The sequence below is a fragment of the Stegastes partitus genome, unplaced genomic scaffold (assembly GCF_000690725.1).
Source record: "Stegastes partitus isolate 25-593 unplaced genomic scaffold, Stegastes_partitus-1.0.2 Scaffold134, whole genome shotgun sequence".
NCBI classification, from domain to species: Eukaryota; Metazoa; Chordata; class Actinopteri; family Pomacentridae; genus Stegastes; species Stegastes partitus.
The window spans coordinates 209,042-226,932 of NW_007577865.1; the positions used below are offsets into that span (position 1 = coordinate 209,042).

The following is a 17,891-nucleotide window of genomic DNA, read 5'->3' on the forward strand; positions in this document are numbered from 1 at the left end:
AAAAATGTAATCTTGTGGCTTTCCTGTTGCAGAAGGACTCTGTCAAAATTCAACTCAGAGTCCAAACAGAAAACCTGCTTAAACGTAGTACTTTTTGACTCTTAAGGCAAGCCAACCAAAGTTTACACAGAGTTTGACTTGAAAAATATGTCCACCATAGAAAATGCGTCTCACAAGCCCTATCCATAACAAATGTACGATAATTTTATACCCAGAACACAGTTGTAATTTAATTCCGAGTTCCTGACATGAAATAAATACCTAAGAAAAATACACCCAAAGGTGACGAAGTTGTTTCGAAATAATTTATTCAGTTATACAAATACAAAACACCTCTCTCACTCAGTTATCATAAAATAGGCAGGTCTTGGTGGTGTTTCCCAAACCCTCTCGATGCGTCATCATGGATCACCACTCCACAGAAACTGACAGCAGTTTGCCTGAAGTTTACAATGTAGCTCAGTTCAGAAGATACAGTTTAAACCTACAGTATGTGAAGAGTAATTCCATTGCTACTTTAAAAGAACTAAAACTGATTCTGCGAGGTTTTGATTTTTCAACAAGCAACAAACAGCCCACATATGTCCAAAAGAAACAAAAAAAAACAAAACTCCAGTTCCATGTGGCACTGCAGATCAATGCCTTAAGTTACATGAGAATAGCTGTGATTACAGACAAACGTGTCGAGTCTCGCTTTGTTCTAACAGAAATATTAGCACAGAGAGGAGTTTCTCATCATCTCCACAATTCATTGGTCTTCCTTGACTTGCGTACACTACTTCACATTCTGCACTCTTAAGCCAGAAGAGGAACTGACGATACGCATGACAGAATGAAATTCAAGTCATATTTATTAAAACTGGCTTCTCCCAATCTGAAAAACATAAAAACTACACATAAAGAAGGGGAAAAACAGGAGGCTGACAAACAACGAGGGGGTATTAAAAGCTTCATGAGAAGACATCATTTTTGCATGTCATTTTGTCTTGTGCTTTGGCCTTTAAAAGAGAAAATGCATCACACTAGTAGCGTTTGGCTGGATGTACCCTTAAGAGCAACAGCTTAATTAAAAAAAAAAAAGGTACAAGTTTTGATTTGACCTAAAACCATAAAGAGGTGTTCTATTGTAGCCAGTATAACTTTACTGAAAAGGAAACAAAACAGCTTTCTGAAGTCTCTTGTTCCATTTTGTGCCCAAGCTAGGTCCTCATTTTGTTGCTGTAAAATAGCAGCACATCTTTCTCCTTCTATGCGGATGTACTGGTGCGAAGTCTTTGCCGCTGTCCGAAAACTTGTAGCTCGTTAAAAAATAAGACAGATTCAGTTTATGTCCTCCGGTGCTCAGCAGGCGGCCTGGAATCTCCCTGCGTCAGACTGATCCGACCGCGGAACAAACAGAGGCTGATGGTAGTTCCTAACGGCCACTGAAGATGTGGCGGGTCTTCAGACGAGCTCAAGTACCTGTACAGAGACAAAAGATTCACCTGTGATGTTATCTGGAGATCACAGTCACTAGAAACAATGAGCTGTAAGCAATGAGGTCAATGCTTTGTCGTGTATTTAACAATAGAAGCTGAGTTTAATGCTATATTAGGTTGAATAAAGCACAAAAGCATGAAACTACAACATTTTTTCTTTAAAGTGTTGGTACTGTACAAGGCTATATGCTATTTAAAGGTACAGCACTCCTAGATCACAAAAATTGATTCTTTCCCAAAGTAATCTAGTCTAGTGTTGCCAGTATATTGATATACCGTAATGTCCAGACTATAAGCCGCTACTTTCTTCACACGCTTTGAACACAGCGGCTTAAACAATGATGCAGCTAATTTATGGATTTTTACAAGTTTTATGAATTTGCCTCGAGACGAAAGTGACATCGAGAGCGACAACGAAAGAGAGACTGAGGAAGTGTGTGATGAAGTAATTCTGAGGCTGTTCAACTCCGACACTGAAGAAGACGACTTTAGTGGTTTTAGTGCAGGAGGAAGATGAAGATAGCGATCAATGACTTTTCCTGGTAGGCTACTGTATGTTTTATTTTTTTAACCAGCCATGTTACAAGCACTGTTGGGGAAAAAAGCATTTACGTATTTGTGTATGTACCGGTATGTATTTAATTAAAAGTAAAAAAATAATCTTTCCGTGTAAATATCTCATGTTACAACGTGGACACCTGCAGCTTATAGACAAGTGCAGCCTGTATATGCACAATTTTCTTTTTAAAGTTAGTGGGTGCGGCTTATATTCAGGTGCACTCAACAGTCAGAACATTATGGTACTAAAAAAATTATCACAATTCTAAGAGAATAAGACAACTGACAGAAAATTAATAGTTTGATTGTGCTAATTTGGGTTTTCAAAACAAGCAAAACTGTCAGATGTCTTTCATATGATTACTTTTCTGTCAACTGAGCGGCAAACCAGGCAGGACACTAAAATCTATAAAAAAAATCATGTAGAAACTCTGTGATTAGCATCAAATGTAATGTTTCAAAGCACAAACCTTGATTGTTCCTTGACTGTTTGCAGCAATCAGCACATTTGACTCCTGAAACACAAAGTATCACGAACAAAGCATAGGTTACAACAAAATAATACAATTTGACAAGAAAATGCAGTTTCATATTACCCAGTGTGAAAACTCAAGGCATATTTAAAAGAACAGAATTCGTCTTTTCATGGCTCAAAGACCTTTCAAGCTTTCCAAAAGTATTAAGATGTTACGAGGACAAACTAGCTGATGTCGTTTATCATAATCAGTAACAATATAACTGAGCTAAACTCACTCCATCAGGCAGAGCCCTCCAGCAGACAGCGCTGACGAACTCGTTGGTGTCGTCTTCCTTCTTGTCCTTGTCCAGGACACTCTTGACTGTGTCGAACTTGAATGTTAAAAGTGTCTTGGAAAGTCCTTTGTAGTATAGATACAAGGAGTTGTTCTCACTGCCTGTATACACACACACAAAAGGTGATGTTATATTTGCAAGAAATTCACATTTGTATTCAAAAACATGGTCGTTGTAGTCTCATTCAAAGGATGTGCTTACCACAGGCAACATAGTCTCCGTTGGATGCAAGGCCCACGAAGTTCTTCTCATTGATGTGACCCTTGAAGGAGCGAAGGCAGTGAGGTTTGTTGACGTTCCACAGCTTCAGCTGACTGTCTGTCGAACTGTTGATTACAGAACCCGAATACATTATGAGACATGAGCATGTGGTGATCGTACATGTTAACACTCATGGGGCTTGGCAAATGATTTATTCAATAACAATTCTGTACAACAAGATTAGTTTTTTAAAACATGTACACACAAAAGACTTCTGAGGTGTGATTTCAAACTTGCAGTTCAAGGCCCGTATATTTTTCAGGAATTCTAGTTATTTTTCGTTGAAGATAAGTAAAGAAAACAAAAATAGAGCCGAGAACATAGAGTATAGAATATCTTGGTCATGTCTAGTTAAGCAGTTTGTTTAGGGAAAGCATAAATACATAATGCCATACATAGTAAATATAGTTTTATTGGCATGACTATAAATTGTAAATAAAGGTGCCTGGAACATGTAAGATTTCAAAATTACATAAAAAAGCATTTCTGACGTTACGCATTATTGTCTATTGTCACACACTACAGCTGAAGATAAGACTGATTGGACTTACGCAGAAACAATTTCCTCTCCGTTGACAAACTTGGCGTAAGACACAGCTTTCCTGTGGCCTTTGAACACCATGATTGGCTGCTTAGTGTTGCGTAGATCATAGTAGTGAACACAGTGGTCTGTAAGCAAAAGGGAGATGTATTTAGACGACAAGCACTCAAGACAAGGGACTGTTGTATATCCTTCATCGATAAAAAACAACCCAGTGTCAGCTCTATCCAGTAACCACCGAGTTGTGGTAAAAAGATGGTGCAATGTCTTTGTTGGCTTTCGCTGAAATGTGTGACTCTAACAAGAAATGTTTTCCCCATCAGTTCTGTCTTTTAGTAAATGGTACACTGTGCCTGCTTGCTTTTACTTCGAATGTGCTCGCTTTGCTCCAGACAGTAAACCAACAACTCCAAGGTCAAGGAGGGGTTTCTTTTTCCAGGCTTAGTGGACTTGGTCCTTAGAGACATGGGGGAATGGGGTAAATACTCGTAAGCCAGGGCAATTCACCGCTGTTTCTGCTCTGCTAGTTCTGACCTCTGTTAATCCAATGTTAGTTACGGGAAAGGACCGTTTCTGTGTACAACTGAATATTTCTTATAATTCCTCTTTCTCCTTCGGGAGAGCAATAAATGAAGTTTTCAGAAGTTTGTCTGGACCACCAGAGTCTGGGTGACCGCAGAAGAAATTTAGTAGCCTATGAGGAAAATCTGCAGTGGTGCGAGCTGAGCGCATTGATGATAATAATACGTCACAATGAGAGAAAAACAAGGTTCCCTGCCTGTGATTCTGAAGAGAGACAGCGGGGTGCGCTGACAAATTTCTCAACTCCTGTTCAATTTAGTATGGACTTTTAACGGCAGAAAAATAGAATTACTGCAGGCCTAAATCAGACCTCATACTATTACATTTAAACTTGCTCTTAGACTAGGTTTTAATTTAAAGTATAATCTATTTGACTAACTGCCCATTTGTCCACAACTAACACTAAAACAGACTAAGACAAGATTAACAGGACACACAAAACCTTAAAGCAGTCTTGATCTTACCTGCACAGCCGAAGGCCAGATGATATCTGGAGGTTGGGCTGAATTTAACACAGCAGACGTTGGCTTTAGCTTCGATGCTGGCCACTGAGTTGTCAAGATTGGTTGACCACAACTTCACTAAAGAGTGAAAAACAGCACAAAAACAATTGACCATGGATAAAGAATAGGGTGTGGCAGAAGCTGAAATAAAAATCTGATTGATGTCTGTAGTCTTGTGTTACCTTTAGCATCATCAGAACCAGAGGCTAAGAGCTTGGGGTCCATTAGGTTGAAGTCAACACTCCAACACCGTTTTTCATGTTCCTGAAAGCGATTCAGAAGAAATCTTTGAAACCGATGGTGGAATTTAAGCAATCCTTGAAGACCAATTTTAACATACATAGAATTCTAATAGTGAGCCTAAATTAACTCCCTCATCACACCTGGTAAACTTTGGACCTCTGGCCCGTGAATCCATCCCACAGAATGACGGTACCCTCGTAGTCGCTGCTGGCCAGAAGGTTCTTGTGGTAACTGCTCCAGCTGATACAGCTACAACAAACAAACAAGGTCGGCTCACTTTACATGAAGATTCGAGTTCATCATTGCTTGAGAAACTGTACAAGCCATTATGAGGTTTAGTACTGGCCATGAGAGCAGAAGGATGTGCCCAGAAATGTCCTACTGCAATCAATTTGACAGTAATTGCAACATGATTTTAAGACTCCTTCCTGTTCCATCATGTCTGGAGAAAATGGTGTATAGGATGGGGCATCTCCAGTACCATAATGCTTCATTTACAATTTAATGTTGTGACACGTTTTAGCTTTATCAAAAAAACTGAACATCTTGAAATGTGGACATTGCACTTGTCCATGTTGCAATTTCGACAATATTGCAATTAATTGTTCAGCCATTTCAATAACTATTTAACAAATGTACACGACAGAGTGTTAAAGTTTGACGTGCACAGACCTGTACAACACCCAGCCCAGGTCCAATTACACTATTGGGAAATAATTTTTTGTTAAGGTAGGGCTGTAAAATTGGAGGGCATCATGTGATATCTGGTCACACCAAGTAGATTTTGCATTCATAAGCATATCTTCTGAATAAATGTGTGTGCAAAAATGTTCTCACATGGATTACGAGGGATCAGAAATTCGCCCTGTAGGTATTTGGTCACATGGTCTGAGAGGATACGTCCTGTTTCTGTTGGTAGAAGTGATTTCCCTCACCTGATTTTTGAATTGCAGGTCATTTCGTTGACTGGGTAGTGGATGTCCACGGCATCCTGGATCACAGTACCGTACTCAAACACCTTGATCTTCTTGGTCACACCGGCGATGGCAAAGTAGTCACAGTCACGGTCAAACTCAATACTGAAACACAGGTGGGAATAAAGTGGGAGATAGTGAGCAGAGGTTACAAGTACGAAAGATTCTGTGTCTTTATGGGAGGAATGGATGAGATCAAATGCTATAATCTGATAAAATTAAAACTTGCAGGACAACACAGATTTACCAAGACTTATGCTCCCTGTGTAGGATGCCTGAATCATAATTTCTTACAGAAATACAGAAAAATAGTTTGTCTTTGGTCCAACAATTTTGTTCAATTTTATTTATTAGCATTACAGTTTAAATAATACAACAATTTACTATATATTGATTATATGCAGAGTGTACAGTGTATTCTTTGTGTGTGTGGATGCATGTATGTGCTGTGTGTATCTATGTCAGTCACTGTCCCTCAATGTGTTGATACATACTGGGTAGGAAAATTTGCCCTGACTCCTTATCCCTGGGAGAATGTTTTAAGTTAAAAGCTCATAAACCTCTTTAAAGCTGAAAATACAGCGTTGAATTTGTAAAAAAATAAAAATAAATAAAAAGTTTCTTGTTTCAGTGAATGCTTTATGTTGTAAGGGGAACCGGACCTCTGTTTCAGTCTCACCTGTTGACCTACAGCACTGAACATTCACATTGTGCTTTTACACAAAAATGTTGATCACAGCCTGACTCATTACAGAGCTGTACTTCAAAGAGTACACAAGCAATATGCAAGTTCAAGGTTTCTCCTACCTGGAGACAATACTGGAGCCGTTATAGAGGTCGCTGGCGTAGGAGAGGGTGGCCAGCGGCCGCACAGAGTTGTAGCGGGTGAACTTGGACAAACACTCCATGAAATCATCCAGCTGGTTCAGGTTCCTGCCCTCGTCTGAAAACACCAGAAACACAACGTCAGTATACCCACACCTGTCAAATGTATGTTGTGAATAAGAGACAACATACAACCATAATGCATGTTAAAGAAGGTTCATGTCATATCTCAGTATTGGTTTGCTTTGCAGCTCCAAACAAAATAATGCTGTCACTCTTCCAGTGCTATGAGCCGTAATGAGGCCTTAAATCAGAAACATGCATCCTGAGACAGCAAGCAGCAATGGTAAATGTCTAAATGATAAGAAAAAGTTGTGAAAAAGCAGTGTCCTGTTAAGGGTAATATAGTTTTTCCTAACTGTAGTCCAGTGTCTCTAACAGCGTATAACATGAAGACATCTAGATAGCAACCTAAAGATGTTCAAGCAGCCACCATTAACAACCTGTGAAGAGTACCTGTGATGCGCGACATTTTATTGGAGAAGTAGCACTGCTCCAGATCCTCGAAATGAGCGGTCAGCCTCTTTCTTCTTGATGCCAGAGTGCTGTTGTACCAGGTCTGTCGTTTTCCCTGGACAAACAATCCCCAGAGTGCAGCGAAGTCAGTGCTGAGCTCAAACTGACATCTATTCTGTGAAAGTTCATTTATATCTTCCCTCAGAGTATGCCTGATTATTTTTGTGGTAACATTGAAACCTATGTCTAAACTTGACAGGCGCTTTGTTTAACACCTGAAACATGGGAGAATGTGTGCACTGTGCAAAGAGATTTTACAAATAGCTGAGGATCCCACCATCTGTGTTATAAAAAAAAGCATCTTAACAAGCTGAATTTTTACCAAGACTATGAAAATTAAATTATTTATTTTAAAAAAACAGAAAAGAAATGTCTCCTTTACATACCTGGGTTGTTCCACCAAATCCTGGAGGCTGGTTGTAGTCCGTTGGCTCGATAATACTACTACAGCTATCCAACAAAAAAACACACAAGCAGACAAATAGTAAGATGCACTATACAATATGCAGGTTTGTCTATATGTAAGGATTTCTTCTGCTCGCTCACAGTTGCTTTACAAGGATAACTTGGATATTATAAAGCAAAAGATTTTCATCAGTCAGCACACATCTGTGTTTGGAATGACTTTCTATCTCGGTAAACAAGCAACTTGAAAATCCGGGATGATGAATTAATTTCCTGTACAGATATAATTTATTTGGACTCAGAGATCGGCGGTACCTGGGTGCTGGAGAGGGAGCCTCGACGTTAGGCACCGTACACTCTGCCTCCATCATCGGAGAGTACAGCCCGCTCATTTCCTGGAAAATGACACCAAAATAGCTTGTTTGTCCATCTCAAGCTGCGTTGATAAGTGGGTTCAGTCGCTCACAGTGTTATATGGTTTCATGAACGTACATGATGCTCCTCTCTCGCGCTCCCATGAGAACATAATGTGCATCGGGGTTTGGTAATGAGTCTTTAGCCTGTGAAAGGTGAACTTCGTTTACTTACCTCAACGCGCTTAATGTCTTCTTCAAGAAAGTTGAGCTCTTTCTGTAGTTGCTCTAGTTGCTGTTAAAGAAAAAAAAACACCAATAAATGTGCTTGCATGTGGACATTTTGTACATCTTTTTTTCTTTACATACACTAAGCTTTTTCTATTTTTTTTTTTTATCTTGCTTGTACAAAGCTGAGTTTTCTCCTTTACAAATACAAGTACAAGAGCTCTGTATGGCAAACCTTTATATTATGTCTGTAAAAACAGCAGTACCTCTCTCTTGTTTCTCCTGGCTTCTTTAAGGAACTCCATGAGGATCTGTCTCTGAGCTGCTTGGGATTCCTAGCAGAGACACAAACATCAAACACATTGAAATACAAGTACAACTGAAGCCACAGAATACTTTTGTCGATCCGCTGAGAAGATTTTAGGATAGATTTTTTTCGCTCCCTCAGTGGAAAAACAAGTTCAACACTGACATCTTTTTTTTCTAAAAAAAAAAAAGAAAAGAAAAGAAAAGAAAAAAGAAAATGCTTTAAGTAATTCTAAAGATCACAGTTTATGATGTACAATCATTTATTCTCCAAAAGTACCTCCATTAAAACGGAAGAACTGCGAAATAAAGCAATGTTTTGCAGAACGGGGCAGTTGAATTTAATTAAAGTTTCATACCAAAAACAAAAAAACAACACCAGAACAACACCTGAAAATGCTCAATAATCCCAAACCCAAGGGTTTCTGAGTGTGAGGCGACAGCTGTTGACAGCTGTGGTCAGAAGTATCTCGTGCTTTGAATGCCTAGCACAACAAAATGAACCAAAAAAGGCAGAAAAATCTAAGTTTGGACCAAAGCTCACATTTGTTCGTTTCCATTTGGATTTACTTTAAAGCCGCAGTTGTTAATGAAAACCAAAGAGCAGCCCGACCCCTAGAAACTTAAAAGCAGGACTAGAATCTGCTATGATTCCCACACTGACTGACAAGTTGTTTAACACACAGTCTAACACTGGACAACTCAATCTAAGCTGTTAATATATTTTGGATGATGCCAGAGGTTTAGTTTCACAAGGAATGACTGTACATACAGAAGTAGTAACTATACGTGCAATTTATGTGATTAAAAAACATCTGGACAAACATCTGCATTCCTTGACTCAGACGTCAAGTGAAATATCTACATGGGACCAAAAATGAGGAGTTCGCAAATAATTAGGTAAAATGAATGACTGGTGAAACAAATGCATGTCCAATCAGATAAAAACAGCAAAACTAAACATGTTCAGAGCCAAATCATCCAGGAGAAGTGAGAACACACACATTACTGAATGGAGGAATTGGTTGTATGTCCTGTTCATGGATGAAAGCAGCTGTTAAATTCAGCCGCTGGCGAGCAGAACATCTCCAGAAAGATGAAAACTGGGATGACCTGAAACTAAATCAGTGGAGTGGTTGTTTCAGCGATGAGCAGTGGTAGCTACACTTTAGTAAATGGCACTGTCAATCAGATATTTGACCTGGCTTTATTGCTTTAGTAGAAAAACCAAAAATCTGGCCAAATACGAAATGAGGCTGTTATTGGAAGGAGCTATGAGACAGCTGATAAAAGATCTACTGGCAGTTTAGGAAACTTTTGATTGTCAGATTCTAGATCCCAAAGTTACAAGAAAAAAAAGAAAAAAAAAAGATCTCTCTTCATACAAGGACAATTTGACAGCACAACATTTCTATGAAAGCCACGGCCAGGATATCTGATTCAAATGATTTCTCAAGTGCCTCGCTTCAGAAGCATCAGAGGTGGAACCACACACGGCGAGACAGCGAGAGGATGGACACACATGAAGCTACTGTTGTGTCAATTCAGGACACATGTAGAAGTTTGTCCTCATGCTACTTGTTAGCCTCTAATTTGCCTGCAGCACACTTTAATACTGTGGGTGATAGAGTGGCAGTCCTGTATCACAAGGCTGTACCTGGCAAATTACAAGAGCTGCTGCCAAGAAAACCAACATTGACTGTAATTGTGCCACATGATGGCCTCATAAACTCAGCATCAGGACAGCAGTTAAGGCTGGCATGGAAAGATATTCTGGAAAGATTATTCAAGTCAAATAGTCTTTTTTTTAAATTGTCAGTGTGTATTAACATAACATTACAATGGAAAATTATGAATAAAGGGAGTCAAACCCACGAATAAGTTCACTGGACTACAAGTATCCCTGGATAACTGATGGCAGAAGCTAAAATCTGAGCTGGAGTAGATGATAAACTGGGCTAGCCATGTCTCATATTAAGTGTGGCAAGATTTTAAACTACTGCAGGACAAACCTAACGGAGATAAACACTGCATGCAAAAAAATCACTTATCATCCAACACGGCAAATAACTGAACGGTTAAGTTAATGCTAATTGTTTCATCGTGGGCTAAATATTTCATTTCTTTATTCATATGCATATTGTTTTTAATGTTTAATACAGTAAAAAAAAAAAAAATAAAAGGCTATAAGAGGTTTCATTAAACAGAAATACACGTGGGCTGTCTGTCTTATTATTAAATAAACAGCCATGTAGTGACTCAACATTATATGTCAGTAATTCACAACTGCAAAAAAGGCCCCGTTTATTGATTTTTAAACGATTCTATTGAATTAAACGACGTTACCGTGATCACAATCATCCCTGACACTCATTCCTGTACATTTCCAGATATTATGCATCCTGTCTTTATGGTTTCACCCTCCATTTCTTTTATTTTCTTTTTCCTTAATTGGATATGGCATTTATGGTGCTTTTATTATTTTATCTGGTGTTGTTGTAGTGATCTATTTTGTAAATCATTTACTATGTGTCACTATTACTTTACTTCTGCCTCTCTGGTCCTTTTTTCCTTTCTGTTTGGACTGACTGGCCTTCTGTTGTTCAATGATCTTCCTGAGTATCCTTCTGTTTCTGCCCCGTCAGTAAAGCACTTTGCTTCAAATCTGATTAAACTGACAGGATTCTGAGTTGGTACGGCCACTAAAAGCAACCGCACTTGTGGCCTCGTCTAACAAAGATGACATGCAATCTTAAAAATGTTCAGCTCTTCTCGTAGCACAAGATGACAGCGACACCATGACGATGTCGAAATTGGTCCACGGTTGACAGAACGATGACTACTATGACTACTACACCAAAGGCTAAACATACATGACAGTTTGGCATATGTTGGTTGGGCAATTGGCAAAACTGTGTCTGCGAAAAGTGTCTCCCTTCCAACCACAATCATTGGGAAACGATCACTGAGGCTTCATAAGACTGTTTCAAACGTACATGTACTTAATTTAAGGAGGAATTACAGATGAGAGATTTTACTCCCCAAAGAGTCACAAATCAGTTTCGCTGCATTCGTGAAACTTATGTCAAGCCTGTATGCTTAAAAAAAAAAAAAAAAAAGACAGTTAAAGTGAAGCCACCTAGAACCCCCTGATGATTGTGTTTCTATGAGCAATATCATCATTAAAAATGTAGATCTTTGGCTTCAGATCACACAGGTTAACGTCAATGACGGCAACAACAATGTGAACTGCCCCACGCTGGGTTGTGCTCACTCTGCAACAATCAGTACAGTTTTGCCACTACTTTGAAGTCAACACTCTCTAAACTCCGTCAGCAGGGCAACATGTGCTGCAACACCACATAAACTGCTCAGGAAATGCTCGAGGAACACAACCAAGAGCCCAAGGTGTTGACCCAGCCTCGAAACTCTCCAGATCTCAACTTGGATTGTGCACCGGAGAAGGCCTGATCCATTAAGGCCCCACCCCACAGATGGTTTTAAATTTGTTCTGTGTAAAGTTGCCAGTGCTCTCTAGTGGACAAGCAATGCAACGTTGCCAGCATTTCAGAATTACTCCTTTTTTGCACTTTCTCACTAACTTCCATATTGACAGATACCAACATGCAGGCAATAGGCTAATCTCAGCTATTGTATTAGCTTAAGGATTTGACGGCCCTTGTGTGTGTATGTCAGTGTGAAAGCCAAACACAGAAAGTGAGAGAGAGAGACTGTATGTTTTTGTATTCACGTGAAGTACAGAAATAGAAGAAGAGTATGTGTTCCACAGGGAGAAAGCTAAAGGACTTGTGTAGCGCCTCCAGAAAATCCTAACAAAACTGACACACTGTTCCGTACTAATCTTGCAGCGAGCAGGATTGCAACTCAAAGGCAGAGGCTCATGTGATTCCAGTTGAAAAGTGATAGTCTATAACGCATGCTCACTGTAACTCTAAAACAGTGCTGATGTGTCAGAACACAAGTCAACAGGGTAGGCTGTGGTTCTTACTTCTCTTTTCAGACCACACAGACTGACAAAAACAACAAAAAGGGGATGTGTCACAGTGATCGAGGAGATTACTGTGCACCAACTTTCAGTGTCTTTACTCAGCGTCATCCTCTGAACTTCTGACAACCAGAGAGACTGTCTAAGCCATCCATTAGCTGTACACTGCCTAATCCTCACAAGGGTCATGGGGGGCTGGAGTCTATCCCAGCTGACTTAGGGTGAAGACAGGGGACACCCTGGACAGGTCGCCTGTCTATCACAGGGCTACACTTAGAGACAGACAACCAAGCACACTCACATTCACACCTACGGAGAATTTAGAATCACCAGTTAACTTCAACATGTTGTCGGCTGAACCTGGAGAGAACCCGTGCTGCACAGGAAGAACACGCAAACTCCAAGCAGAGAGAACCGGGGATCTTCTAGCTGCGAGGCGACGGTGCTAACCACCGATCCACCATGCAGTCCCTTGTCTAAGCCAGAAAGAATAAATACTGAAGTTCTCAATAAATGTATTTGTTAATATTTCCAGATATAAAGGACTCCTTGTGTTGAGCATTTTTCAATGTAACCTATGAGCATTAATTTATCATAATCGGCACTTCACACAATTCTTTGGTAAATTTTAGAGGTAAACATGAACTGATGTAATGATGAAGTTTTGGTGCCAATGGAAATTACCATTTACCACCATTTACTCATTCATAACAGACAATTTTGTTCATCAGTTGGGTCAGACATAACAGAAGAAGGTTTCTTTTAAGTAAGGTAAAACAGACTCGTTTCCTGAGTGTGTACTTTCAATTTGGTAAGCGATGCTATATATTGTCCTCCTTTACCATGGACCAATACATTATGAATAATCTGTGGCTCAGATAATCATAAATATACCAATTTATCAAGAAATATTCCCCAATCCTAGGTGAAGCTTAAGAGCCAAAAAGCAGCAATGCAAGACAAATTGCAGAAAAAAAATCTATTAATTACAATCCCTTTTATATGATTACTCACTGCTTCCAGTTGCTTCTTCTTCTGAACCAGGAGCTCCAGCATTAGGTTGACATTTGCCAGGTCCAGATTCTCCTGATCAGGACTCAAAACGTCCTGGAAGACCTGCCACCTCGACCCGTTCTGAGGGTTAACAGGCACTGATCAGTTATGAGTGACAGATTTCTAACACTGCGAGAATGAAAACACAAGTGTGCCAGTTTCACATAAAGAGAATAAACAAATTGATTAAAGTACGGTGGTGTTGTACTTACAGGATGATCTAGTTTTAGTCTCTTCTCCTCCGACCTTTGTTTCTGTTTAAGGATCAGTTCATTTACTGGGGAGGTGGGATGGAACAGGTGGTGGAGAAGGGGTAAATGAGAGAGGTGGAAAAGCTATGTAAGTATATGACAGAAACATGACCAGAGTGTGACTTCAACAGTAAAGCAGTGATACATTGGTTGAGCCAGTTTAGTAGTTAATACATGAGAGACAGCAATAACATCTTTACCAGTCTAAAAATCACTGAGGTCTATTCCTTCACAGGATAAACATCATGTCGAAACTGTATTTTACTGACATTAAATAACTGTCAGATAAAAACCATTTCAATAATGTGATTTTAAAATCATAACACAGCACAATATGAAGATAACACAACTGCACCTGAGCATAACAGCCAATGGGAGCAACACTGTGAGGGCAACAAGCTGTTTTTTTGATCACTAGTGAAAGCAGAGAAGAGCAAACTGCAAGCTTCCGATTCCAATGACCTACCGAGAAAATTTGGGTAGAGCTGATCCACATTATCGACGATATAGTTACACTTGGGACATCTGTTGCTGTCCTCCAAGCTCTGGCGGATGCACTTGAAACTGCAAGGAGGGAGAAAACAAATGGATATGTACGTGGAAATAACTGAAACAGTCTAAGGAAATGAGGACAAAAACAACACTGTGACAGTCTGAGCTCCCGGTAATTAAGTTAAGCCGTAGCATAACTGTGTTGACAGTGCCATGCCAAGCACAGACAAGTCGGACTGTTCAATTCTCATACTGCCTGTGCATGTTTTACGCCTTTGAAACTGGCTGGTACTTTTGTTGTTTCAGTTTGCGGACAGCGCGGCTGCGACTAACGATTATTGTCTCGATTAACCGAGTTAGTTGTGCGTTCATTTGTGTAAAATGTGGGAAGATGTTGAAACCTGCCAGTGTTTCCCAAAGCCCAAAATGACATCCTTTTGTTTAGGTCTTGTTTTGTACACAACCAAAAGACACACTTAAGTAGCTAGAATCAGTGAAGATTGACTTTTATCTCTTAAAACTTTACTCAAACCAGTTAACTGATTAGCAAACTAGTTGGAGAATAGATTAGCAGTTGATACCTATCTGATTAATTGTGGTGTACAACTTTTGTTTGACAGACCACCTACATGCAAAGTCTGATCAGTGGCCACAGAACAAATACTGGCAAATAATTTGCAAGGACAATGGCTTTTGGCAATGCAAAAAATGGAATTGGCTTTGCATTGTGGAAAAACTGCAAAATCTAGTTGCTGTTTTAAATATTGTGCATGCATTTTCTTGTACACAACACAAGCTGCTTCTTGCCGTAAACTGCTCTGTTGGGGGGCTAAACAGCTCCTCAACAGGTGAGTCACTGTCAAACTATAAACAACTTCTGTGCAACAACTCTACTACATCTGAACACTTACCAAAAACTGTGGCCACACTTGGTCATGTGTGCCTCCTCAATCATTTCGAAGCAAATGGGACTGAAAAACAAAAACAGAGCTGCGTCAAAGTTTTGCAACACCGACACCACCAGGCTTCCAAAACCCTGCAATGTGCATGACAGGAGAAACTAACCAGACAAAATCGTTGCTTTTATCTTCGTAAGAGTTCAAGAGGCCGTTGTACAAGGGTGCTTGATGGAGGGATTTCTTTCTGCTGCCCGAGGACGCAGACGGTCTGCTCAGGGAGGCAAACCCGCCCCGGGACGACGGCACGGCGGCCAAACTCGGCACCGACAAGCCGCCCTCGCCGGTCGCTGTCGGAGTCCGGGAGGGCACAACATTTCCAGAATTGTTACCATTACTCGTGACGGCGTTGCTGCCGCCGCCACCGTTCGTGTTCCCGGTGCCTCCGGTGCTGCTGCTGCTGCTGCTGCTGCTACTTGTGCTGGGCACTGAACTCGCCCCACCAGCGCTTTGCTGTGGCCGGTTGCTTGACATCATGCGAGGCCGACTAGAAACTCCCCAAAATCCGCTGCGTTGCTGTTCAGAGCATCCGGACAGCGCTGCTATTCGGCTACTTTAGCAGCTTTGCTAGCTAGCTGGCTCGCTTAACTGCTAGCATCCTGGGAGAAAGCAACAGTGGCCGAACATCCAGCTGGTTTAAACTTGTCCGTCGGTGTCCGCCTCGCGTCTGCTCACTGACGGCGTGTTACAGAATCACCGGATTACAACGGGCAGAAAGACACGAACACTGAAGCGGACAATAACATAACCACGACTGCGTTGTCCAGGAGATTAGCCGGCTAGCTACTGTTAGCTACGGAGAAAAAAAATCTCTGGAGTTTCCTCGATTACCCGGGTAGTCGCCGTTCTTCCGGCTTTCACGTAGCGCCCCCTGGCGAGGAGGAGTTTAACAGCAGCAGCTAAAAATACCACAGACGTCCATTTGTCTTTCAGTGTGTTTCTGGTTTCCATGACAGCTAATTAAAGAGGAAATTTTTCTGTTAAATACTCTTTGCTTGTTTAGAATCATTCCTACAACCACTGAACAGAAAAACAAAAATCCCTGTTTATTATTTTATTAATGCAATCCGATACAACAATCGTGCAATAAATACTATCTTTGGTAAATAACTCTTCCCCGGAGAGATTTTTACTACAATCTATGGGGCTTTGTGCTGTTACTTTTTCAGCTTTTTGTACAAAAATCAGTTCCCCCTCCATTTCCATATAAGTAAACTGGATAATGGACTTTTCAGCACTGAGATTACCTTCTTTCTTTCTTTCTTTCTTTCTTTCTTTCTTTCTTTCTTTCCTTCTTTCTTACCTGAGAACCACTGAGCATAAAGCAACAATAACTTTCTTCAACTTCTTAACATTTCTACCACATCTGCCTATGATACTGCGTCAAGCTCCGAAAAAGCAAGTAAAATATTTGAGTTATTATGAAATACAGCCCACAGCCTTCAAAGTGAGCACAAACAACAAAAGCGTTTCAAGTAGGAAAGCACATGTAAAGGCATTTTTACACCGCTGGTGAATCAGTGTATTGACGAGCGTTGTATTCCTGTGAACTAAACCATTTTACTATTCATTCAGCTTCCTTTATTTTGGCTGTATGCACTTGTTGCACCATGAGATTGCATCTATGCACATTTTGTAACATTTAATGTCACTTTTTCGTACTTTAGCTGGATTTCTTTCTGCTTGAACAGTGAGCAGCTCCTGCTTAGGGGAGGTGGCATTGTTTGTGGGTTTTTTTTAACAAAAAGAATAAATCAGCTCTTTTTTTTTTTTCTAAAAGCAAGCAGGCGTACAAGCAGGTAATATTTTTAACCTAATTTCAGGACAGATATGAATTAATACAGACATACGTATAAAGAAATAGATCTGAACTTAATAGGCTGACAAATTAAACCAACAAGCACAAAGCAGAACATTGATGTTTCAAACTTGAAATAAACAATGACACAAGCTACTGTGTAAGGTTAACCAAACACATGCAATTCAGTCCAATACAAAAAAGGAACCCCTTTAAACTGAATGCAGCCCAGTGCATCATCACCGCTCACTATGACCTCAATAATACATGTAAAGTAGAATCATCACTTTTTTGGCAGAGGTGTTTTGGATTGAAGTAGATTTTTACAAGTCTTCCTAATAGAGAGGCCAACATCTGATCGACTTGTCACCCAGTATTTACTAAAAGACCAATATTAGCTCACTGATGACACAAAGATTCAATGGGATAATGTGCAAATATCAGCTTTTAACTCACTCTTGGAAAATTTACAAAGCATGAATTATATCCCAGGGATTAAATATATCTGACCACACACAGACACAAACGCTCCTTTTTCGATATTCTAAGAACATTCTAAGGATTTCAGCCTATGTTCAAAAACACAGACAGCCTCCTCATACTTGTCATGTTTTTCCCAGATGATATTGCCTTTACATCAAAAAAACAAGCAGGTAGGTCACATCCACAAAGTGCAGCCGGCTGCCGAG

The 17,891-nt window shown here is 40.1% G+C and overlaps 1 protein-coding gene across 1 annotated transcript; it reads right to left on the minus strand.

The window, feature by feature from the left end:
* Nucleotides 1-291: 291 nt before the first annotated feature.
* On the minus strand, nt 292-16,386 carry cop1 (COP1 E3 ubiquitin ligase). Its single transcript, XM_008278848.1, has 20 exons — nt 15,514-16,386; nt 15,360-15,419; nt 14,423-14,520; nt 13,918-13,982; nt 13,667-13,786; nt 8,607-8,675; nt 8,348-8,407; nt 8,075-8,154; nt 7,741-7,804; nt 7,295-7,409; nt 6,761-6,896; nt 5,915-6,058; nt 5,120-5,228; nt 4,919-5,000; nt 4,698-4,814; nt 3,662-3,779; nt 3,051-3,175; nt 2,790-2,950; nt 2,507-2,551; nt 292-1,461 (listed from the first exon to the last, which is right to left on the minus strand). Exons 1-20 carry the CDS (start codon nt 15,879-15,881, stop codon nt 1,444-1,446), a joined length of 2,154 nt encoding a protein of 717 aa, XP_008277070.1. The 5' UTR covers nt 15,882-16,386; the 3' UTR covers nt 292-1,443.
* Nucleotides 16,387-17,891: the final 1,505 nt, after the last annotated feature.

Bases quoted from the DNA above. Each gene is read 5' to 3' on its own strand.
- cop1 (XM_008278848.1), bottom strand. From the start codon at position 15,881: ATGATGTCAAGCAACCGGCCACAGCAAAGCGCTGGTGGGGCGAGTTCA. The intron at 13,787-13,917 runs GTAAGTACAACA...GTTAACCCTCAG, and splicing joins GACTAAAACTAGATCATCCT to AACGGGTCGAGGTGGCAGGT. The intron at 3,780-4,697 runs GTAAGATCAAGA...TTTTGCTTACAG, and splicing joins TCTGGCCTTCGGCTGTGCAG to ACCACTGTGTTCACTACTAT.